Source organism: Ursus maritimus, unplaced genomic scaffold (assembly GCF_017311325.1).
Source record: "Ursus maritimus isolate PB19 unplaced genomic scaffold, ASM1731132v1 scaffold_7, whole genome shotgun sequence".
Classification (NCBI taxonomy): Eukaryota; Metazoa; Chordata; class Mammalia; order Carnivora; family Ursidae; genus Ursus; species Ursus maritimus.
Genome location: NW_024426885.1, coordinates 63,626,660 through 63,652,785, shown reverse-complemented (window position 1 = coordinate 63,652,785; position 26,126 = coordinate 63,626,660). Strand labels below are relative to the sequence as shown.

The 26,126-nt window shown below is 39.6% G+C and overlaps 1 protein-coding gene across 1 annotated transcript in view; it reads right to left on the bottom strand.

Annotated features, from left to right (window-relative positions):
* Positions 1-26,126, bottom strand: part of ANK3 (ankyrin 3) — a 329,444-nt gene that overhangs the window by 6,631 nt on the left and 296,687 nt on the right. Inside the window, exons 39-44 of the mRNA XM_040624672.1 lie at positions 25,562-25,693; positions 24,513-24,656; positions 21,112-21,202; positions 18,325-18,700; positions 16,517-16,567; positions 5,886-5,966 (exon numbers count right to left, since the gene is read on the bottom strand). Of these exons, the coding sequence (XP_040480606.1) occupies positions 5,895-5,966; positions 16,517-16,567; positions 18,325-18,700; positions 21,112-21,202; positions 24,513-24,656; positions 25,562-25,693 (866 nt within the window). The 3' untranslated portion in view covers positions 5,886-5,894. The remainder of the gene's footprint in view (positions 1-5,885; positions 5,967-16,516; positions 16,568-18,324; positions 18,701-21,111; positions 21,203-24,512; positions 24,657-25,561; positions 25,694-26,126) is intronic.

The window sequence follows — 26,126 nt, the reverse complement described above, 5'->3', positions numbered from 1 at the left end:
TAAGGGACGCTTCTCTCACCCCTGCCATGAAGCTCATGGACTGAGATAGCCTGAGGTAAAACCAGACAAGTATGCTGGAAGGCCGAGGCTGAACCTGCAGGCGATCTGAGATGAGAGGATAGAGACTAGCTTGGCGATTTCTACAAAGGAAGAGGTCAGAGGCAACCTTCTAAGCTCTAGTCCTCTTCAAAATCCTGTTCCTTGGGACTCAGTCCTGAGCTCCTTCTTTGCTCACTTTGTCCATCTCCCCAGATGATCACATCTGTTCTCTGGAAGTCAGCACTTACCTCTTTAGTGAGAACTCTCACATTGGTATAGCTGCGGCCCCAGCCTTTCTGCAGAGCTCCAGACTTGCGTGTCTAACACAGTACTTGGAGGGCTCATAAGCGCCCTCAAACCCAAGTCCCAGCCTGAATGCTAGATGTTCGTTTCAGAACCCATTCTGCTTCTGTTCTTTTCTCTACTGACGAGTTGTGTAAGCCAGAAACCTGGGAGTCATTCTTCACTCAACCCTTCTTCTCATCCTCCCCCCAAGCTAATCCTCCTGTTGACTTTCCTAAAACCACTGCCCAGGTCCTAGCCCTGCCACCATTATGGCTGAGGGGGACTGCTCAGTTAGCTGACCAGTCACCTTCGCTTTATTCTTGTTTCCCCTCCAACCCATTCTCCACATTGCCTATGTGCTTATAAAAACAGTCGGGTCAGGCTCTTGATTAAAATCCTCCAGGGGCTTCAGATTCTTTTAGAATGAAATCAAAGCCTGTTCTCTGGCCTGTGACGATGCATCCCTCACTGACGTCATCATGTGCCTGCCCCAGCCACCACCAGGTCACCAGGCTCTGGGGTGTGTATCTTCTTTAGTTTCCTCAACTATGCTAGGCCTTTCCTCCCTCAAGGGCCCTGCACATGTTGTATCCTTTGCTTGGATCCTCTTCCCCATTCTTTTCGTGGTTGGTGCCACCTATGAGGTCTAATTAAATGTCATGACTTTTTTTTTTTAAGATTTTATTTTTAAGTAATCTCTACACCCAACGTGGGGCTTGAACTTACAACCCTGAGCTCAAGACTCATGTGCTCCACGGAGAGAGCCAGCCAGATGCCCCTAAATGTCATGACTTGTGAGCAACCTTCCCCAGCCGCCAAAGGTCTAAATATGTTTCTGCATTATTCTTTCATTGGATCTTGGATTTTGTATTTTCAACCCTTACACATCTGTCCCATCTCGTTCCCCCTTGCAGGCTGAGACATTAGGAAGGGCAGGGACTGTGGAAGTTTTCTTCACCATTGTATGTCTCCCTTTCCACTTTCAGCCAGGTGGAAGCTCAAGTATTTTTTGAAGGAATGAAAAAGTGAGTCAACTTTCTGGCTCAGAAGAAATGCTGCCCCGGGCAAGCATGGGCACTGCTGTCACGCTCGGCTGCCATATGGCTGCGAGATCCTGGGTATTTCCCCCAAAAGAGGTTTGGGATACAGCTGTTCCACAGTCCTTTACGGTTTATATCTGGGGACCTTCCCTTGCTGCAACCTCACTAATCAGCCCTCTAATGGTATTTATGAAGTGAACATTTGGGAATTATGGCTGCCTTAAAAATGAAGTCCTGCTTTATTTAAAAAAAAAACAAAAATCTGAGTATTTTCAATGTGTAAAATATAAAGACATTTAGTACAGGTTGCCTATGGACATCTATTTGATTCAGATTTGCTTTCAGTCTTTAATCATCATCAAATACTATTTAACTATGAATATGAGGGGCGCCTGGGTGGCGCAGTCGTTAAGCGTCTGCCTTCGGCTCAGGGCGTGATCCCGGCGTTGTGGGATCGAGCCCCACATCAGGCTCCTCCGCTGGGAGCCTGCTTCTTCCTCTCCCACTCCCCCTGCTTGTGTTCCCTCTCTCGCTGGCTGTCTCTCTGTCACATAAATAAATAAAAATCTTAAAAAAAAAACTATGAATCTGAGTAATAGTTAAGCACTTAGGTTCTGGATAAGTTCAAATTTCATTCTTGTGTTCATCAGCTCTATAGCACCTTGAGGAAATCATTTAACGTTTCTCAACTTCAGTCTCCTCCTTAATAAAAAAGAGATAGTAGTACTTACCTCAGCATGGTTTTGGGGACTGTATGTGGTAACGTATGTAATGATCTGACCTAGTACCTGGCCCAAGTAATCATTCGTGAGATCATGACTATTATTCATAAATAATGTTAGCAATGCAGCCAAGTGCAACAGGAAGGGCCGCAGGTGGAGTAGCAATCATCTTGAGTTCAAGTTCTAGCTCTGTCAGTCACACTGTGTGACAACAGAAATGTCACTGACCTCCCTGAGCCTTGCAACAGTCATCTGTAGAAGGCAGCACACAAAACCGGCTTGACCTAGCGCTCACTTCGGCAGCAAGTTCACGAAATTGGCCTGACCACTCTAGAAGCTTGTTTGAAGGATTAAAGGAGACAAAAATGTAAAAGCACTTTGTAAACTACAGATCACTACATACGATGTACAAATCGTTCTAGCTATTGTAAGCCGTTTGCTTTTCCCTTACATGAAAAACAGGATGGCTGTGACTCAGTGTTAAAGAAAAGCGGGTGGAGGGTTCAGAGAGCTCGAAATAAAACTGGTTCTACAATGGAAAATAAAAATTTTGATGTCACCATCGGAGACTCAGTGAAATTTGGCAGCATTCCATTTGCTTAGTTGTTTTGTTATTAAAAAAAAAAAAAGGCAGGCAGCAGGGCTGTAAAAACTCTCGATATATTTGCAAATTGATTTTTCCAAAGCACACACGCAGTGTCCTGGAATCCCAGGTGGTATTCTTGGACTCGTTTCCTGAGTTCACTTAGGGAAAGGTAAATGAGCACCCTGGAGAGAAACGTGAGGCTGACGGTCCAAACACTGCTCTTTCCACCTGACACATTCAGTTTGTTTTAGGCTGGAGTTATTTTCACATTCCTATGACTTTCACCCGAATTTCTCTCCTTTGAGTGGGGGAAGCAAGGGAGCCAAGGCCCTGACAGCTTCTTTACGGGACGGGTTGTCATATGAAGGCCTCGTGTACGTTAGTGACCATATCCTGTCTGTATTCATTTACGCTGAAGGACCTAGAAGAATAGCACGGTTGTATTTTTTGGGCGTCATTCACTCATAGATACTGGGTACACATGGCTCTAGAAAAATGGCTCAGCTGGTGTGGGCGCCCTCCTTGGCTCTTTACCACCCGGAGTCTGAGGCTAACTGAACCAGCTGGCGAACTTTTAGGGGCATACTGAAGCTGACTGGCCTCTCTTCTAGATTCATTTTCACGTATCACTTACAACTGCTTACACAGCCTAACTCAAGACCGCAGACTCATGTTTGTGTTTTACTCAGCTACTGAGTATATATGTGTGTCTTGCCCCAGGTTGGGCTGTAAGGCATGCGTCAGAAGTGGATTCATTCTAGATACTGTGGCACTGATGTCATGGGTCATTTTCTCCTCTCTCACCCTGCGTGAAAAGCAAGCCATGTCGCTGTCCCCTGATTCAGGCTGCCTCTTACCATCCTCACAGCCCAAGTCAGTGTCTACAGTAGTTCTGTATTTGGTTTTCTGCTCATCCAAGATGGCTGCCTCTGGTTTATTCTCTCTTTGCTGCTAGGGTGAGTGATGCAGAATGTACACTCAATCACACCCCGCCCTGACCCGAGACTCTGCACGCTTTCCTTCTGCTTTCAGTGACAGACCAGAATCCCTACTGAGAGGCTCAGTGAGGCCTGAAAACTCCCACCTTTCCTACTTTTGCAGACCCAAGGGCCAAACTCCCTGCCAGCTGCACTGACCTGTTCTCACCGCTCCTCCTTTCCTGTCCCCACCCTCCCCACTGGCCTTTGCAGAGTGCTGCTGTCTCCCCTCCTCCATCCAGTCACGTCCCATGCAGTCTTTAAAACTGAGCTCAAACATGGCTTTCTCAAGGAAACCCTCCCTGTCACCTCAGACCCGGGTTAGGCCTCCTGTCAACATGGTTGAGAGTGTTGGCTCTGGTGGAAGGTTGGTATCCTATTTCTGCCACTTTTAATTTATGTGACATTGGGCAATCTGGGCCCTGTTTTCTCCCCTCTGACATGGGGATGATAAGGGCATCTCTCCGAAAGGGCTGGCTGTGAGAATTACATGAAGAGTGGCATGGAACATCTGGAGGGGAGTAAATATTATTTCCAGAATGTTCTGCAGTCCTTGGTAGTTGTCTCAGTGCCAGTAAATATGGATGTGATCAGTTAGGACTGGTTAACATTAAATCTCCACAACATAAGTTCAGTAAGGGCAAGTACCACACTAATGCTGTTTGCTAGGAGTTTCTCAGGACCTATACAGAAAGCCTCATGAAAGGAAGTGAAATAAATCTTAGAGTGAATAAACACATGGTAAGGTTTTTTGAGAGGGAGGGGTTAGGGATTTATCTGGGCCTGCAATAACAGGCACATACCCTCCCCCTAATCCTAGATCTGAGAAGGAAAAAAAGATGTGGTATATAAACACAATGGAATATTACTCAGTCATAAAAAAGAACAAAATCTTGTCATTTGCAACAACACGGATGGAGCTAGAGAGTATAATGCTAAGAGAAATAATATGTCAGAGAAAGACAAACACCATATGATCTCACTCATATGTCAAATTTAAGAAACAAAACAAATGAGCAGATGGGAAAAAAAAAAGAGAGAGGCAAACTCTGACATAGACTCTGAACTACGGAGGACAAACTGATGCTTACCAGAGGGGAAGTGGGTGGGGGGACGGAGGGAAATAGGTAATGGGGATTAAGAAGTGCACCTGCTGGGACGAGCACCGGGTGTGGAAATACTGAATCACTCTACTGTATACTGACACCAATATTACACTTTATGTGACCTAACTGGAATTAAAATAAAAACTAAAAAAAAAAAAAAAAGTTTATCAGGGCCTTAGTTACCTCACCTACAAAATTAAGGGCAATGAGACTAATTTCTCAGTTCCTCACGCCCACACTCCAACACCAGGATTCTGGTAATTGGGGAACAGAAGATGTATGCAAGTGCAACCTGGCATCTATCTGCTCTTTTCATCTGGACCGTAGGGCTACGCCGCAGCCCTCAAGAAATCATGCTACTTCGCCTCAGAGACAGAAGTTTGCAAATTTCTTTTCAAAGCTCCATCTGCTTTTTCACCCCAAGTGACCTTTCCTAATTGTAGCCATGTAGAAAATAATAGGACAATGTAAAGTTTAGGAAACAATGTTAAGGAAAATACCCTCATTATGAACCGAGGTTCAGACAAATTCACACAAAGCTTACCAAACATTTAACTGAAAAAAATAGTCCGTTAACCTCCTATTTAATTTGCTCTGGTTTATATAAGATACACCAAGTAGTAAATGGGGATCTCAGTCATTTCATTTAAACTTGGCAACCACTATATTTCCACCAAAATTCAGTTGTCAGATGCCGTTCTGCGAAAATGGTGAAAAGGCTGGATGTACACCCATCTCAGAGCACGTCTGTCCGAATTACTTGTTGCCAGAAAGTTTTCCTGTTAGGTTGTAGGATGCTGCCACATTGCACGTGGAGCCTCAGCTCTTAGAAGAGACTCAACTGTCACTGTTTACATTTGCTTCTGCAAACACCATTTACATTTAAATTCCTAATTTGTGAGGAGAAAGTTTGTGCACTGTGCACTGAGTTTCAGTGTGTGTACGGACGCATACATAAATATAAAAATAACTCCAACACTTTCATACTGGGTAGTCAAAGCTGGAGTTCAGTGAAAAAGAGAGGGAGGGGGGTGGGGAGTTCTGAATCACTTATCCAGTGAAATGAGAGGTTTCACAGGAAGTGAAGGCCGACTGTTGCCGACGTGAGCACACCTATCGCCTTGACTAACCGTTTACTGTTATGAATGGCTCTTCTTTTCCACATGCCGGATTTCCTTCTTTGTTGTCTTCACCTTATAACCTTCTCCCTGCTGTAAAAAGGAATGTATGTATTAAGATTTCATAGTGAAAGTTTGTTATAGAGCGGTTCCCATTCTGGTCCCTTGAGGCTGGATTAGGGTAAGTGAAACACAGTTGAAAGCACTTGGTCACTTCATGTCCCAAAATACACACAATCTATGTGGCTTAACCGCACAGCCTAGCGTCATGAAGGCAAGCTCGAGAGCGCTGTCAGACTGAATACAGTAACGTAACTATGCTTCACAAGAACTCGGTAGGTTAGTGATACGGGTTAGTGATAATAAAATAATAAATAGTAATAAATAAAATTTTTAAAAAGGTTAGTGATAAATTAAAAAAAAATGCGTAGCCTGTTCATTTCCTGTGGTACGCTAAAAGAGATCACCAAAGCCCTCAAGGCACCCAAACCCCAATTCTAAAAAAATGTTAGTAAATTATAATTTATTTCTTCTTAAGCCAATGGAATTTTAAGTGATCTGTTGTGTTGAGACTCAAATTTCTCAGGAGAGCACTGATCATGAACTAAACACCACGGAAATGTTGGTCTGAGCGTTTTTGTTTTTAAGTCTGTGGAATGACCAAGCCCCTCGTGTTCCTCCAGATCAAGCATCCACTTTCCATCAAACAAGCCCTCTCTTCACTGAGCACCAGGGACACTTTTCTCCAAGAGCAAAGCTGTACAAACCCTCCACTTTTACACGCTTTATGACAGAAACGCAGTAGCCTTTCCACTTTTCTGAGTTAGTCTTGAGAAATTTTCAGTTCACTTTTTCTTATGTAAACACAGGCTAATGGAGTTTCTGTTTTCAAAATGAAAGGGGTAAAGATCTGAGGAGAGGAAAGAAATGACAAATAACCAGAGGTGCTCTGTCTGGGAGATGGAGACGCATTTGCTGAGTTACGCTGAGCTACGGTGGGTTTCGTTCCTTCACCAGCCACCGGAAATGCGCTGTTACAAACCCAAAGAGGAGAACCCTCCTCAGGTTAAGATGAGGGAATCCAGATTTCCCTGTAGAACATACTGGAAAGGGAAAATGTATAGATCTGAGGTAAGGATCCTGAACTGAGCTTTCTGCCTTTCTAACATTTAAACCTTGTACATTTGCTGGAAGTGAGCGCCCTCCAACCTCGTCCCAGGCAGGCACTGCCAAGGGGGCTGGTGGTCTGAGAGGGTTTTTATTCCCCTTACATGCTTGAACCAGCACATTCTACTCTCCACAAATGAACTTATCTCTGTGAAAACTCTGAAGACAGTAAAAAAATATATGTTAAAGAATGTTAAGAAGAAAAGTCTTTTTCCTTGACCCCGATCAAATGCACAGGGTGTCAAAAGCAGCAAACGCTTCAAGCTTTCACACTGCAGATGCCAGCCTGTTAGCAGCATGTTCTAGAAAGTTCACAAAGCGTTTATCCTCTACTTTTTCTTTGACAGCCCCTCTCCATTACCATGTCATCATGTTTTCTCTCTTGCGGGAGAGGGATTCGTCTTATTACTTTCCGAGTGATCTGTAGGAAGCAACAGTGAAAAGTAGAGATTTTCCTGTTTTCTATTTTAAGACGTGATACTACAGCAAACTAATGGTAGAAAATCTAAATTCCAAGAGAAGCATAAAATCCCAATGATGATTACTTTTCTGGTGACGAGGTTGCCTTCTTCATCAGTAAATTGTTCTTCTGTGACAGATTCACCAGGAATGTTTTTTGCTTCCTCTCCCTAAAGGATGTGGCATAGAGATTAGCAACATACTAGATGGACAGATCTCCACACCACTCCATATACCACACACATGCTCTGTGGGTTTTTAGAAAAAGAAAGTGTAAATTCTACTTGCTACTCCAGGGCAAGGGGAAAAGGCAGACTCGGTTGATGGTTATTTAAATAGTAGCCAACAACACTCAAAGCACTAAACCTTAGGTATGTACAAGAATGATGGTTAGCAGCCAACTCCAAGAAGGAAGAATGATAAAACACAGTTACACATGAAAAGGTTTCACTTGTTGAAAAAAAATGAGCCAGTGATTACAGCTCTGATTAGATCATCTCATTTTGAGCACCATGTTTCTTGATTAGTCCTACCAAATCTCTCAAATGATTTTTGGGTTGCATTGTGCTTAATCTAAATTAAGATGGTACCTTAGTCGGAGCATTATATTTATTGCCCTTGTCAGTTTTTTTCATTTAAAAATTCATTTACTAAGGGTAACATAGACTTTTTTTATAAGCAAAGTTCAGGGTACAGAGAAAATCTTATTTATTTTTCTTTAAAACTGAGACTTTCTTAGGTCTTAAAATAAATGGGAATGACTCTGATGAAGTACGTAGTTTCTGACTACTATTTTCAAGTGCGGGGATCTTATGTGATGATAGATCGTCTAATCTCCATGGCTACAGACAAAGAAAGATGAGTAGTAAAGGAATTTAAGGTGATGTTATCTTTCTGTTAGTGCCTGCTAACTGATTTAGAAATGGAAACTGTCAAAGATCTTCCTCTGGTGAGTTTTAAAAAATGGAATAAAGTCTTAACTCCCCCCATGGTGGGCTCCTATTTTAGCTTGGTAGATTTGGGTGGCTCCTTAATATCTCCCTATTGGCTCTATGACTGTATAAGAAAAACCACTCAGAGAGCAAAAATAGGGCTGTATTTGTAATATATTACTTTTTTTTTTTTTTTAAGATTTTATTCATTTGACAGAGAGAGAGCACAAGTAGGGGGAGCAGCAGGCAGAGAGAAGCAGACTCCCCGCTGAGAAGAGGAACCTAACCTGGGGCTTGACCCCAGGACCCTGGACCATGACCAGAGGCGAAGGCAGATGCCCAGCCGAGCCACCCAGGTGCCCCAATATATTACCTTCTTCACTGGTATTCAACTTTCAGTTAGTGCCACATACGGTTTGGGGGAACAGGGACAAACATGGTAAGTGCAGACCTACTCTAGGGACTTAGTGACCTGCTAGTCCGACTTCTTGTTGAAAAGGTGGCCTGGATAATGGTATAGAACAGTGTACTGCAGTTGTTGTTCCCCTGTGGTTGTTTTAGGAAAAATGGCGGATTGCAGAGATGACAGCTACATTTCTGGGAGAGCCAGGATTCTAACTCTTTCAGTGTTGTTGGTCTGGAAAAGGTAGTAGTTCTGATAATTTTGCCAGCACCAGCCAATGGTTAGAAAGTTCTATGACTGTTTTATGTCACAGCCAGTAGAAAGGTAGCACTGTTGTAAAATGACAGAGTAAAGACTAAAACATTATCTTGTTTGGCTGACAAAATTCTGTTTTCATTCTTTCCTTCTTACAAAGTGACTTTATATGCTTATAGATTCTAGGCTCATAGGTCTTGACTGCTTAAGACATGGACTCATTTTCCTCACTGTGGTATAGAAAAATAAGATGTGGGATGCCTGGGTGACTCAGTCAGTTAAGCATCTGCCTTCAGCTCAGGTCATGCTCCCAGGGTCCTGGGATCGAGCCCCGCACTGGGCTCCCCGCTCAGCCGGGAGTCTGCTTCTCCCTCTGCCCCTCCTCTTGTTCATGCTCTCTCTCTCGGAAATAAATAAATCTTAAAAAAAAAAAAAAGATGTTGGTTGCTGCTCATATTTACCTCCCTTTGGATCTTGCTTATGATTAGTTTCAATTAGCACCGTTAAGAGGGAGAAGGGAATTAGAAAAATGTAGAGGTCTCATGCTTAATGCAGTAAAATCCACAATAAGTTTTTGTGGGAGTGTTATTTATATTTCCTGTGGTTGGGAAAAAAAACCATAAATTATATTTTATTTTAAAAGTAAAGGCAAACGGGTGCCTGCTGGCTCAGCTGGTTCAGCGTCCAACTCTTGATCTCAGCTCAGGTCTTAACCTCATGGTCGTGAGCTCAAGCCCTGCGTTGAGCTCCACACTGGGTGTGGAGCCTACATTAAAAGAAAAAGTAAAGGCATAAACATATCAGAAAAGCCAATAGAAGATCATGAAAGATTTCCCTCTAGTTTAAACATGAATAAATAAGTTATTTTTGAGCTAACTCTACGAAATGTCCAGCTCTTTGCATGTTAGCTACTTTGAGGATCCCAGGAAAATCCAGTAAAATAGAAGCCTATTGGATAAGGTATGAATGAACTCTTCAGTGGGGAACGATGCCAGTTGGACAGTCACTGAGAGGAATGTGAAATAAGGTATATTCATATACATATTGAATACATAGAAGAATTTTGGTTTATATTAATAGCCTTAGAAAAAAACAAAGCCCAAAAGTTGAGATCTGCTCTGGCATGTGGACATTTTCATGTTTCCTACTGAGAATTCATACTGTTTATGGATAGCTAAAGATAAAGAGAGCTCTCTTAACCTTAAGTGGCCATTAAATTCAGTCAATTAGTGCTTTAATAAGGCCAAAGTAAGTTGTGTGGTGATGTGGAAACTCACTAAAGTGGGGGAGTGGGTTAGTTAGGAGCTGATTAGATAAACAGGAAGACAGTAAGGAGTCAGGAAATAACGTTTTTTAAAAAATCATCCATCTTTAATCCTGTCAAATATATTAGAGACCAAGTATTACCAAGGAGAGGTCGTTTTGGGTCCTTTCTTTAATGACAGAAAATAATCTTTAATTAGTTCCTGAAGTTGTAGAAAACAGTTTGTACTTTTAACTAAGCAAAATTTCCCCCCAGGTCTTGTCGATGGCATTCTTTTTTCTTTCCTATTCCAAAGGAAAATTACAGCACATATGGTGTCACAGTACCATCCCTGGTGGCTGCCTTCATGAAGACTAGCTGTTCTTCCCTTTGGACCTCTGCTGGAAGCACTGCACTTCATAATTTTTATTCCTCTGTCCTTGAATACAAGGAAGGAATGTGAGATGCACCAATCTGCTCCGATGTTTATAACATTAGGACTTCAACTTTCCCCCCAACCGGGATGGCTATCACATTTGTGACATATATAACTTAGCAGGTTATTAAGCAGTATGTGATGGTATAGCCCATTTTTATATTCTGCAAACCACATGCTGGGAATGTACATAAGGTACACATACATTTTATATACGTATCAACACATGTACATAAAAATAATCTGAAGCTCATGAACAGTGGTTACCGCTGGGAAATGGAATGAGTAGATCAAACTTTATATACTTTTGATTGCTTGCTTTGGGGAAAACATGTATGTAGACTCTTAATTCGAAAGTTAGTAAAAAAAAAGTTCAAAAGTAGAAATAAAAATACAGTTGAATTATATCATAAAAATTCAGTTATTTGAATCTTACCAAACTTCATAATCGTTTGGCTGTGAGTTAAAGTTTTTACCTTTATAATCACTGACTTTGGTAAGCAAATACTATAAACAAGCTCACAGGACTAGTTTACTTAGGCTGCTTCTAAGCATCTGAAACCACTGTGATATGGATGTGCTTAGAAAATATAAATATCCCCACACAAGTGGAAGAGTTTGTTCACTTGACTCATTCCATAGGGACTTGAAGATAGTAAATGTAAAAAACAAAAATAAAAACATAAACTTCCTAAGAAATGGGTGAACCTACATATGAAATCGAAGAGAAAAACCATAAAATTATACTCTCACTTCATCAGTTGTACAAACTGAATGGCTAAGAAGACAGATTCGCCTCGACTTGTGGTCATGAAGCCCTGAGCACATCTCCTGCTGGTGTGGACACTGTGCAGCCCAAACTAGCTCGGGGAGGGACGGGACAGCCCCAAAGTAGTTTTCAGCTCTGAGATCCTGAGTGCGCGAGGGATTACTACGGCAAACAGTATAAATATGCTGGTCTGGCCCAAGGCTGGACAACCCTTCATGATGAAGGCCAAATTCTCAGCATTCCAGTCCCATCAGATAATTTCCAGGCGAGACAGCCCACGGCTGCCCTGTTCTATGCCACTGGAAACGTTTAAATGGCCAAGTGCCGAATTTGGTCTAGGAAGAGTGATTCCTTTATAATTTGTTCTAGAAGAGAAAGCACTTAGCATTGAGGGAAAAGCAGGCAGAAGGCACTGCACTGGAGGGCTGGAGGTCAGGTTGTGGGGTCTGCTTGCTGCTGCTCTGCTGTGTGACTTTGGGTAAGCCAACTGTTCTCCAGTTCCTTGGTTTTGTCATCTCAGAAAACAAGTGATTTTAGTATCAATGATTCCTTTCCATCCTAACAAACATTCTCCTTTTATGTTTCTGGCAGAGGTGGGTCCTATGTCACAACTACCATATACTAGGGCAATTTCAAGCTCTTGTAACATTAGAAAGATTCCAACATATAGAGTGAAGAGAAAAGCAACAGAAGTGTGATCCTTTCCAACAGCCCCAAAAATCTGAACAGAGTAACCAGATTCTTATATATGTAATTTATAACGATTTTTATTATACCTATAGTTTTCAATGATAATTATAGCTACTTTTCTAGCTTTTGGTTTCTCCCAAGTTTATTTGAGTGATTCTACTGCTTATACAATGCTCTCCCCACTTATAAAACCCATGCTCTGATCATTCCCCTCAACCTCCCTAAAATTACACTAACTTCAAGAAGTGGGGATTTGGGGAGAACAGACTCCTCTGTTTTATGAAGCCATCATAGTATAATTTTGTCTTTTAAACTTAAGCTCTTAATAAAAATGTTTATATATTACACATAATTATATATATTAAGTTCAAATATATAAATAACAAACACATTCTGACAAAATTACTTAAAAGCTAACTTGCTAATGCATGTCTCGAATTCTAGAAGACCAAGAGAAATAACCCTCATTGATTTGGTGGGTTTTGTGTTTTTATTGTTTTCTTTTTGTATTCTTCAGAGTAAAACTTCTTTATCCTCTCCCTCTCGCTTTTTTTGCAGGATTATGTTTATTTTCTTCTACCCTATGTAGAGGAGATTCGACTTTATAAGGAATGAGGTAGATTTGGATGCAACATGAGTTTGTTGTATGTTAAGCATAAAAAGCAAGTTAAAGACGATATGTCTGGTGTACTTTTTCTGGACGTTTCACTTTAAAATATCATTTCTTGAAGTCCTTGATTCTGGGAAGGGCAAAGCCTGCCTGAGCAAAGCGTATAGCTTTAACTCCTTCAGAAAACCCGTATTAAGTATTTCTTTCCCTGGGGCGCCTGGGTGGCACAGCGGTTGAGCGTCTGCCTTCGGCTCAGGGCGTGATCCCGGCGTTGCGGGATCGAGCCCCACGTCAGGCTCCTCCACTATGAGCCTGCTTCTTCCTCTCCCACTCCCCCTGCTTGTGTTCCCTCTCTCGCTGGCAGTCTCTATCTCTGTCAAATAAATAAATAAAATCTTAAAAAAAAAAAAAAAAAAAAAAAGTATTTCTTTCCCCTCATCCCAGGGAATGTGTGGGAGTTGACTGATTATGAGGATTTTATAAGCAGGGTGAATACTTGCAAATATGCTGGATACCAATAAGTAATTTGGCTTGCCTAGATGGAACTGTCAAAGAAGTGATTCATGCTTTTTCTTTTCTTTTTTAGTAGCTGTCTATTGATTGATTTGGGGATAGTTTAAGATTTAGACAAGGACTTGCTTTTTTCTCTAATGCTTCCAGAGCCTGAGAAAACCTATACTAGAACGGATTTGGCCGATTTTCTTCTCTTCTTTCATCTGATCTATGTGAAATGTACAAGCAGCAAGATTAAAAAGTTTTAGATACCTAAGCCAACTTCTCTACTCTCTTGTGGGTCTCCTGACACTTTGGAAAGGGATGATAAATCTGATAAATGGTTTTCAATAGATATTCCCCTTCCTTTCCTTCTCTCCAGAGCTGTTAACCAAGGAGCCTCAAGTTATTTGGACCACATTCAAAGGCCTGTGTGTTGAAAATGGCTTCCTGGTTTCTGCAGTCCGTTATTCTAACATCAAGAAATCTCTCTCTAAAGACAGAGTAATGAAGACAAGCAGCAGACTGTGGGAAGTGTTCTGCTGGACCTGACCAGGCATAAAGTCAGTGCTTCAGAGGGCCCTTGTGGAGGAAATGAAGGTTGATTCACCGTATTCAACTGTGTTGCAACAGGGGGGAGTAATATTTTTCACTTCCAGTAAAAAATGCTTCCTATACGTAAGAATACAGCCTGATTTTCTGTATGTTAGTCAAGTTAAAAGCCTTTTTCAGAAGGTTTTGCCTGATTTTGTTTATGTCACATCCATCCATGCCAGGCTAGAACTCCAAATTTTCAGCTACTGATTGGTAATAAAGAACTGGTTTTTACTCAAGATCTGTTCAGGCAGTAGGAATTTGAGACCAAGGAGAGAGCCTTTTCATTATTTCATTGCCCTCTGACCTCATACCTCACTGTGGCCCCTGACCTTGCCACTGAACGTTTCATTTGATATGAACTATTCTCTCACCAAGATAAAATCTTTGTTCACATACAACTGTTTTTCAGGGAAAGCAGGATACAAATGCCAAGAATTCTCAGACGAAATTACAGCTGCCACAAGTCAAACACAGGCCTAGACAGAATACTCACTACCATGCAACATGACCCTTTCCTCTTGGTGGTGGTTCTTACAAGCTTTCAAATGTGCAAAGAAACATATACAGAGCCACTTAGCTATCAAGCATGCTGACTTTTCAAGACCGCAAGGAAGGACCTTCTAATCCCATAGCAATGCCCCGTCACGATCTGGCTACAGGATACCTTTATAATCAAACGCCGGCGAATAACTCGGGTAGTGACTCTCCGTTCTTCCTCTGAGCTTGAATCACTCTCACTGTCTTTCAAGTCCTGATAAATGCATTTTTTAGTACAATTTTACCATCACATTTAAAATAAAAGACATTCTGAGAAGGGAAATCAAAAAAGAATTACTTTCACTTGCTGGTTTTCCCTGCTAAGGAACATGACACTCGTATTTATAAGAATCTTAAAAAAAAATTTAAGTGGACGAAAATTTTGAGCAGGATCCTAAATGAAATGCCTCTATGTATGTACTATACGTGTGTATGTCTATTAATACATATATTTAATTACATTGATCTTTATGTGCATATATATGGTAAAGATTAATGTAATTAAATACATTAAAAATAATTATAAGAGACATTTTGGTATCAGAAACTACATGCTACTCATTATTAGTTTGAAGAAACATTAATATTCATTTAAAACTCATTTTAAATCTCTGTACATTTGACCTGAACGGCCGTGCTTCACTCGATCTACAGAAAGAGGCACAACATATCTGATTTTTGTGAAATTTTGGTCAGATCTGACAACTTTCTCAAAAGCTATTTTGAACTTTATAAAAAAGTAAAGAATGGACATCAGTAGAATTTGCCACATATATTTCTATCAGGAGATTTTTACCAGCATCATTGGCCCCTAACACACAGTCCCTGCTCAGTAAGAGCTCATGCCAAGAATCAAGGAATAAGGTAAAACATATGAAAGCTCAGAGTCTTATTTTAAAGACCTGACATGAAATGAGGACAGAAACAACATCTGACAGACAAGAGGATGGTACAGACAAGAATACAGAAAGTACACAAAATATTAATTTTTAGGCAACAAGGATGAGAAAAAGGAAAACCTATCACATAGCTCACAACTTGAAGGGAAAAATATCTCTGGCTTCCACTTCAGTGTCATGGGGAAGACTATTAACTGAATGATTTTATCTCTAAATTTTAATGGTGGAATTCTGAAAATAGTTCTGGCATTTTATTTTCTAAGTTTGCTAGTTGCCCCAAAGCCGAGAGTCCTGGAGATAGAAACTGCAATTAATAGCCACTGGAAGAATCAGTGGCAGTGTTGGTAAAAATAGAGGGGAAAAAAAGTAAAATTGTTACAGAAGTGTGAGCTAAAGTGATTTATGAAATGTTGTCAAATAGATTATAAAGCATTTTCCACCCAAGGCACACTTAACAAATACTCTAAAATATGATAGTAATATCAACCTTAACTTTGTAAGACATTTCATCTGAACAAAATACCCTACTGAATAATATGGTGTCAAAAGGAAAGAGTTTTCAAGTTTCTTATTCCTTGCAAAGATAGTTCCCTCTTACTTTTAAAATGTTTTAGAAAAGACTGTAAATTCAGAAAATTTACAATGATCCCAGTATTGGAGGCACTGAAACAGCTCAAAAAGGCAGAAGAAGTAAGAGGAATTCATATTGTGAAAGAAAAGAATTCCCAATCAGCACTCAGGGATCAACAGATTAGATGAGGCAAAAGGGAAAATTCAAAGTGAATTTTTCATACACAAACTGGGCAAAGCTTTTCACTTGGGTAAATTGAAAAGCAGAACATATATTAATCCGAACACTACCAAACCTAGATGTCAATTGTATTATAATCCCATCAAGAATCATCTGAGACTAGTCCTTTACAGAAAGAAAAAGTCACCATTTGGCCAATGTTTTAGTTTCCACTTTCTGCCTGAAGTCTGCTAATCTGAAGGTGAAGGGTAGAGAGAAGACGGTAGTAAATCTCGAGCAGGATTCCTTTTAGAGAATTCTCTAGAATTGCCAAAGGGGGTAATTAGGAGACAGACAAATGGATTTCAGTACGTCTTGCCATGGGTCACTGCATGGAAAGAGGTGGAAAAGAGCAGAAGTTTACCTTGTAACAGCAGGCAGTCATCCGTGTAAGAGCCGCACCCGGACTTTTGACCTGATTTTTTAGGGGACAAAAAGGGGGCTGTTTTCTGAGATCATACATCAGATGACCTACTTGGTTGCTACTACTCTACTATGGTCTAGCCACAAAGGACACATCCTGAACATTTCTGGATTTCTTGTGAGATCAGGTTCATAGCTCCCAGAAAATTTAACTCCATTAAAAACTTCTATATTTTGAAAACTTTCTAGGCATTAGAGTAGGACCAGTGACCAATCCCAAAAGCACGATCTCATAAGAAATTTGAAAACATTTTCTAATAGTTATGGTGGTCCAGTACTGATGAACTCAGCTGAGCTTCCGTTCAGGGGTAAGACTTTCATTTCAAACCCTCTTTTCCTTCTCCCCGGTTCCTCAGTGGCCAGTGTGCCTGCATGTGTACCCACACACGTGCTTATTTATATTTAGATGATCATTTGATTTCAGAACTTCTCTACAGATTTTTAATAGTCAACTTCCATAGTTAAGACATCACTATGTTACTGCTTCTTTCTGTATTTTGTGGACTCATTTTAAAAGGGACCATCAACGGTCATGCTGCTTACATATGCTAAGAATTAACTGAAAGAAATCAATATTCAAACCCATTTTTCGGGAAGTGAAAGGAAGGCCTGAGAACTTTACTTCCTCTCACTTTCCCTCCTAACGTGCATGAAAATGGTCAAAAGATAGCTGCAGAAGGGAAAAGGAAAGATGATTAATTGATCAGCTGATCATTAGCCCCTGAGTGACTGGGAGTTTACTACTCAAGTTTTTGTAAACCACGACCTAATCACAGACTCGCTACTCTACGGAAGACTTGTTTATTTCTACCCCAAGCACTGCAGCAGATGTTAAGTACACTGGATGTTTCAAGGAAAACTGTAGGTGCTACTATTCCAAGATGTCCACGTCTCAGCCTACGCCTACTGCACGGCTCAGGAAAAGACGTGGCTGAGAGCAAAAAGCAGCAAGAAGATGTAGGAAATGGAACTAATTTTTATTTTCTTATATCCATCTATGAGTTATAATTTCAGTCCAAATTTTTTTTAAATATCTACAAGTGGTAAACCTCAAAGAATGAAAAAAAAATCTATTAGATGGTACCACGAAGACATGTTTTAAGTACAAAGTGCAAGCAAATAATTCTATGACAGTCTTTAAAAGTATTTAAAACAAATATTAAGATAATTATCAACTTAGATATAAAAATGGTTAAAATGATACCTATAACTTCAAGTTTCTAAATGCGGTCAACCAACAGGGGTCTAGACCCACCTCATTTCAGGCTTGGACACTGTGTTTCTTTAATTTTTAAAACACGCTTTCAGACAACAGACCTTAGAGGGGAGAACTCTTAGATGGGTCACATGCTACAAACCCTTTAAATTATGCAGAAGAACCAGAAACATTCAGAATAACTATCCTCCTTCCATAAGAAAAGAAGACTGGGTTGGGAGTTAGGAAACCCAAATCCAAATCCTAGGCAAAATTACCTCTGGATATTAAGCATAACAACTCTATAGTTCTTTTTTTCTCCTGAAAAGTGGCTGAAGAGACGCTTAATCCTTTTTCCTACTCAGTGAATGAAAATATAATCAATTAGCATGTGTTTTACCTAGTACTTTCTTCACCCCTGCCATTAGTGGCAGCACTGATAATTTGGACATAGTAAAGAACCTCGGACCCAGTATTACAAGATTAATTAAAGGACATGAAGCATCGGTACTCTTGGTTTAACTGACAGTGTATCGGATAACTGGACTGCATACCTTTGGCTCAGACCCACTGGACCCCTCTTCTTCGTGCAGGTTAAGTCTTGGCTTGCCATCTGCAGGAGTCCTACTCATCTTTTTCATACTGACAGGCACACAGGGTTTAGGCTCTTCTATTACAAACTTGCTGGTTTCTTCTAGAGCTTTCTGATAGGCTGCTAGTGACGATACTGGTTCCTCCACACGACCAGATCCGTGTATTTTTGGTTTCAGAGTTTCCTTAGCACTCTGTTTCCCTACATCATTTTGGGATTCTGGAAAGTAGGATTTTGTCTTTGCCTCTGGAGTGACTTCTGCATGGCTCCCATTTGCTTCAAATTTTCCAGGTTCTCCTTTGAGATATGAGGTAATAGAATCTCGACACTGATCAGGGCTGCAACAGAGAAAATGTGGAAACTTACGATGGTAATACATGGCTGAAAATGGGCTTCAGAAGCTCTAAATTTTTAACAACCGTGTTTTAAAACACTTTTTTAGGCATAAATCTGATGTGTGAGGGGCAATCAGGGGTTTGGGTCTGGGGGTGAGGCCCCAGGCTTCCCCCACACCCCAATTCCCAACCTGCCTAGCTATGCTGCCCTTGTTTCCGTTTTGTTTTGTTTAATTGCACTGCTACAGCTACTTGGATTTGAGATTTTAAAAACTCATCCTGAGAGGTGCACAGACATACCCAGAGTTCCAGACCCACCAATCTAAAAGAGGAGGATATTGCAAAAGGCTTTCACATTGCCAGTAAAAAAACTGCTGGCAGAGAATCAAATGCATTCCTGTGATGAGAGCTCTGGCATCCCCAAACACCGACATTCCAGTCTTTGAATGGGTTTCCAGTGGTGTATACTGCCATCCTAACACCCTTACTTGGGTCCCCTTCCCCTCCCCTGACCTCTGCTGACTCCCACTGGGGAGTGGGTGTTGGTGCTTACCTGTCGCTTCTCTGTTCTGTGAGGACTATTTTCCTTTCAACTGTTAACAATCTTTCTCTTCCAATACTTTCTTTTAAATTGATCTCTAATTTTTACTAGTATCAGTATAGACTTTTATTTTCTAGCTCGTGCACTGTTTTTAGTGTCTTTGCTTATTACTTGTAGAATTCTGAAGGCGATAACTAGAATAATATATTATATATAAGATATATATTTTTTACATATTATATATAAATATAAATATATATATATCATGCACATGTCTGTAAGTATGTGTGTATTCTTATAAATCAGATTTTGATTATATTTAAACAACCCCCAGTCAACAGCACACTCTATTCCATATGTGTAAGGACAAACGGTCCCAGCACAGTGTGAAGATGCCATCACCTAAATGTATATTTTTTGCTATGCAACTATAGACTATGTGACTATATTAGAACACAGACATCAAAATTAGTACTGTTTGTTGTCTTTGCCATAGTCTGGTAGGCTGAACACAGAATTCTTTGGTCTTATCATTCTTCTAAAGGAATCTTGTAGAATCCTTTTTGCAGAATGTTATAAACTCCCTCTTTGGGAATTTTTACCGAGCAAGAAGCTTATCAGCAATATGAAAATATTAAATATGGTTATGAAAGAAACTTAAGTTGGATGCAGAAAACCCTGAGGTTATCAGTAGTTGCCACTGAAGTAAAATATATTTTAGTCTGACGTATGCACAAATAAAAATAATGCCAACCATTACTGAGAGATTATTTGTACCAGCCATCTGGTAGCCATTCTATAGGCTTTCTTTTTCACTCCGTAAACCTGCTTGAGGAAAGCAGTAGGATTCTAATTTGTAAAGCTGATTAGACTGACATCCTTAGAGCTTAGAAATTCACCCAGAGTCACAAAGTGCAAACCTAATGCTGGTGGGATTTGAACCGATGTCTGAAGGACATTAGATTCTCACCTTCCTAGAGTAAGTCCAGGATAACAAAGAACCAGATTCATGATTAGGGAATTATTTTGGTTGTAATCAAATTTCCACCGTGGCAATATTATTTGGAGTGAAGAATTACATATGCAATGTTGGAGATCACATAAAGTGTTCACATAGGAAGAAGGAAGGATTACACAATGTTAAGTGTTTTCTCAGTATAGTAGGAGGACCGATGACTTTTCTTTTTGCTTCTCTGCATTTTCCACATTAACACATTGAGAAAAATACACGTAAAAGAAATCCACCCAAATTTTAGTAGCAGTTATTGCTAGATGATGGGGCTTTGACTTTTTAAATCTGTGTTTTAAAGTTTGCATAATAAGCATATTATGTTTGAGGTCAGGAAACAATAGAAATGTTCATATTTCTAAAGGACATGGAGTTTTATTTATTACATTATTTTGAAAGTGCATTCCTTATTGGCTTTGTGAAATAAGACAAGTAATAAACTAGAAAAGAGCAGTCTTCTAAAGTAAACCTATATAGCTTTGGCATCCATGTGAAACTGTCTGCATTTCACTTCCGGCTATCAGTAGTTGTTTTTTGTTTTGTTTTGTTTTTTTTAAGTAGGCTCCATACCCAGCGTGGAGCCCAGCATGGGGCTGGAACTCACGACTGTGATTTCTTGAACTCACAACTGTGATTTCTTGAACTCACAACTGTGATTTTAAGAACTGAGCTGAGATCAAGAGTCAGATGTCACGTCACTTTCCCTCTCTGGATTAGCAGAATGAACCAATCTTTAAGGCAGGTATTGTCCCCAAACTGGAATGGTGATTTAGGAAAAGAGTAATTGCTAAAAAGCAAGTATTTAAAACAAACGATTAACACGTAACCTGTGATTCGCTTTTTTTTTCTGAAACGGAGCCATACCTGTCATCCAGCCGTTCTAGTAACCCACCAGTTATTCTTCGAGCCTGAGCAGGGGCTTCTAGGTTTCCACTTGATGTCTCGTTCTGCCAACCTGAAATTGAAGACATTTCCAGTTCTGCTTGCTGAACACGTTTAAGAATAGCCTGTACTTTTTCTTCTGTCATCTCCTCAGACTCTAATCCTTCTTCAAGTTGAATGTCCTCAAACAGAGATTTGAGTTTTTCTTCCGTCATCTCCTCATCAGGACCAGATTTTCCTTTCTCTTGCTGCTCAGAGCTCACTCCTACTTTACTAGGCTGTTTCAATGGCTCTGCTGGTTTAACATCTTTTGGGACCCCAGCCATACTTCCGAGGTATTGAGGATACTCACTCAGACATACATTCTCCAACTGGCTCTCATCTACATCCACTGCGTCAGGCATTTCTGTTAAAGGCATTGAGTCTTCGAGTTTGCTGTCTTCTAAGGAAGTGTCTTCTGCAGTTACAACTGGAGGTCCATCTGCTGAATGCTCTACGTTCCCCTGGGAAGGCACTAGCCCATCACTCAGTCTACTGGGGGTTCTAAGGGGAGACTCTATGCTAGAGATATCGCTAAAATAATCATCTTGCTGGAAAGGGGTGGGTGGTGTGTAGTGCAACCCTGTGGGAGTTTCCAGTTCCACTTGAAGGGAAGGATAACCTATGGAAGACAGTACATTCGGACTGACTGGAATGAATTAGAGTACAGCAAACAAAACACATGGAATGAATTAAATTATATCAGATATGAAAATGTATGATGAGTTACAGAATAATGTTCATAAATTTATTGGTTTAGTTCAATTAAATGTAATACAATGAAATACTAGTGCAAACTATAATAAAACAGACTATTAATTAAGATATAAATGATTTCTATCAATTTTGATAATTTTAATACAGTAACTTAAATATACAGACTATTTCAATCAATACAAAGTTAGCTGCCGTTATATAAGATACACTTATTCCATGGCCAAATTTATTATCTTTCTACTTTTAGCATGCAAAATCCATATTGTGGTAGACTGCATACAGCAAGCCACAAGAAACCGATTTTTATAATAAGTCACTTATAACTTATTTTAAGAGCTTTACATATGAGCAATGCTACCCAACTCTAATTCTTACATTTTTTCACATGAAATTTACCGTGAAGAAAAATAAATTTAGTCTTTGGAAGGAAATTATTATTAGATTTTAGAGCAGTAGCACTGGGGGAAAAAAATCTAAAATGCTAGGAAAAGGATTTGAAAAGCAGATAAAGTAGAAAAGACTCCAAGGAAAGTCTTCAGGTGTCATAATGTGACAGAGATGAAAGGGTTGTGGTGTATATGGAGGTCTTAGTGAACTTGGTGAGAGGGGTCCACTCAGAACCACAAATCAAATAAAGAGAAAAAAATGGTACACAACAAAGACAGGAAGAAAGCCATTTGCAAAGAGCTCTCATATTCATGACAATACTGTGAAACACGGAGGTTTATTTACCAGCCTACTGAGAGGGGAAGTAGGGAACAATTCCCTTGTTTTAACCTTCATTGTGGGGACAAAGGGAATATTTTTCTCCTTCAGCAGAGAGAGAAGTCAACAATGGTCTGGTCATGGTGAGGAAAGGAGGTTTCACAAAAGTTCAACGAAGAGGAGAGACAGGAAAAAAAGGCAGCCAAGCACATTTTCTGAACTAATGGTCTACAAAACTAGAGCCTAATTTTCCCATCAGTCCATGACAAATACCAACTTAGCTTCTGTTGTAAATTCAAACTGCTATAGGTAAGTATAGTCACCTATAAACCAGAATCTTGTTGAAAAGCTGGCTGAGATTAGCTGAGGTTTATAATCTGCATAAGTGAAATTTACTTCATACACACATTCCTAAACTTCCCTATGAATTTTTAAAATAAGAAATATAAAATATTAAGATGTAGCCACCAAAAACTTTTGTGAATTTATTTAATGATATTCTGATTTTAAAATGTTACAAATAAATAAAGCTTTTAATAGTCTATTGACTAGTTCCATTATTTTCTGGTTACCTTGCTTGTTAGTTCTTTTCTTTCTCTTTCTTTCTTTTTTCGCTTATTAGATATTTTCTTAAAATTTTTTCCCAAAACAGAATATTAAAGGATTCCATAAACTATAACTTGGCAATAGTTCAGAATTTGATATAATGATGGTCTGTCTTCAGTGTAAAAAGAGACTGGCTACTATTATATGATCTCACATATAAGATGAGGCCTTGAAGAGAGCTTTTTTCCAAGGTTCTGTGGTATTTATAAGCTTGATAAGAAACCACTTTTGACATTATTGCCCGTTGTGTATGTTATGTGGATAATAAGGTATGCTTTAAATTTTCTGTTGACTTTAGCAAGCAGAAACTTTTTAAGAATTTGACAACTTTGCTCACATAATATATGTAGAACTAGAAGTGGTTGATTTTTGTTAGTCTAACTTTGCCAGTTTAAAAATGGGGAAAAAACATCATATTTTTCAAAACTGGGCATCGTAGAAAAACATCCCTAGCTCTTCTTTCTACCTCCACACCATCATCATTTTTTACTCAAAATTCATTATTGGAATAAATTTCCATTTGTAAGGGAAGACAAGCACCTTGAAAAACACATTAAGATATTTGTTATACTTTACTTGATACTTTGATTTAAAAAGCCCCAATTTACATAATGAAGGAAGATGACAATATTATTCTATAAATTAAGCCAATGTAAAAAAGGAGTTAACTATGTTATTGGTGACATCTGTGACATCTGAATTAGAAATGAGACACTGATTTTTATATATGATAGATCGGGTAGGGTTTTTCCAAACAATAAATGGAAGCATATACAGTGAAAATAATGCTAAATAAGTGAAATATGTTTTTGAGTGAGGCATTAGACTTTTTCAGTACATGCTTAAATACGTGGATCCCAAACAGGAATTCACCATTTTACTAACAATGTCTACGCTATATGCTTAAACTTGACCCAGTACCTTGATTGTTTGATAAAAGATAGCTTATCAATTTGGTCTTATCAATATGTGAATAAAAGAGTTCACTGGTTTTTTAGGTTAATGTGAAAATGACAAAAACAATGCATTCTCTAGATATTAAATTTTCTTCCACCTGGTCATGTAAAATATTTGAAATACCAACTCTTTCAGTTAACTTATACTTTTAGATCTCATTTGTATTTTATATAACAGACATTTATCAAGTTTGTTCTATCAGAGTGTTTATTTGCAGACTGTAGCAGAGAAAATGCTGTGAAAATGAGAAATTAAGTCAAGCAAATCATAATTTAGTTGGTTTTAAGTGACTGCCTTGTCCTACACACTTTCAAATTTTATCAAATGATTAAATAAATATGAACACTAAATTCAATTACCATCAACAGGGTCATGGAAAACATTGTTCTCATCTGCAAAACTTCTGGTGCCTGAAATATTTCCATAATCAAATATTGGTCCTTCTAGGAGAGTCACTATATCTATTCGATTAATTTTTGTCAAGACCGAAGTTAAGGCATCAGCTGAAAAAGGAGAAAAAAGGGTTGAAAACCCGATTAAATTATTTTCTTCCAGTCATCACAACATCCACACAAAAGCATGGCATTCTCGACCCTCCTAGCGGCTTAGCTCCTCCTCCCTGCGGCTCTGCCGTTTCCCCATGCAGAGGGGCTCAGAAAGCTCACTGTTACAGGGAGGTCATGTCAGGGTCTTAAGAATCACTTTGTGAAGCTGTGTGTGATGACAGCAACATTCATTCCCCTGTAAGGTGCTGAGCAGATGGGCCTCAAAATAGCTAGACTCCTTTTAGTTACGAGGGGATCTATTAAAATTTTAAACATGTTCCTCTCCTTTTAGACTGTCAACATAGATCACCCTCATTTTGATGCTTAGCATTTAAAGACTTACTAAGGTCAGACCGACACAGGCAAACCCACAATAACTTATTCCACATTGTCGTGGGGTGGCACTTGTCAGAGTAGAGCACCGCTCCCCTCCCCCGACCCCAACACCACCAAACCAAAGCAAACCTAAAAATACTGGAGAATTCTCTGCAGCACAGATGAAGCTGGTTAAAATGATTTGATCCTATCCTCCTTCCTTTCTCTCCCTGTGCATCTAGCCTGGCCACAGCAGTAACCTCAGGGTGCTTCTGACTATCACCCCATGATTTAACAGCTAGAATTCAATTTTCATTTTTGTTGGTCACGGAGAGAACGAAAGACAAAATGCAAAAAATTCACTACTACTTGCTTTCTTAAGAAGCTTCCTAAAGACAGGTGTTTAGGATATCAGCGTTAAATTAAACGAAGTAACTTCAAAAGACTTGCTATTCCTTTATGATTACTCTGGTCTATTAACAGTAGGCTTATCTAAAATACTGAATATACGCAGTTTCGAAAGTTAAAGTAATATAATATCAGCATACTTGTGGCATTTTTTCCGTCTCTGGTAACCCATTTTTTTAATAACATGAAGCTTTGAGAAATTAAAGAATTTGGATTTTCCACACGTATTTGATTGATTTCGTCCACTGAAAAATTCAGTTCCCTTGCCAGTTCTGTAGAAAAGAAAGAGAGTTACTAAGATTTCACATTCTACTTTTATCACATGTTTCATAAACGTAATGTTCAACTGCCACAGACACACAAAAAGGAATTTTATAGTAAAACCCAGTCCAGCCTTGAACATTAATCTTTATATGCTTGTTTTTCAGGGAAGCAGTGATCACACCCAGGCTGTGACCTAACTCTCCTGAGATAACTGCTTAGTTACAATTGGATCCCCTCTTGAGAGATTCTTTTATAAGGATTCTTGATCTGTACAAAGAGGATGTTGCTGCATTCTTTGAATTCAGTCAAGTTATTCTTTGCAATTTCCTCGAGCTTCATATGAGATGGGCAGGGATACACACCCATGAACCAGGCACAGGCGACGCTGGTAGTGGGCCTTCAGGAATTCCACTTGGGAGGTTAAATGATGACCACAGACCA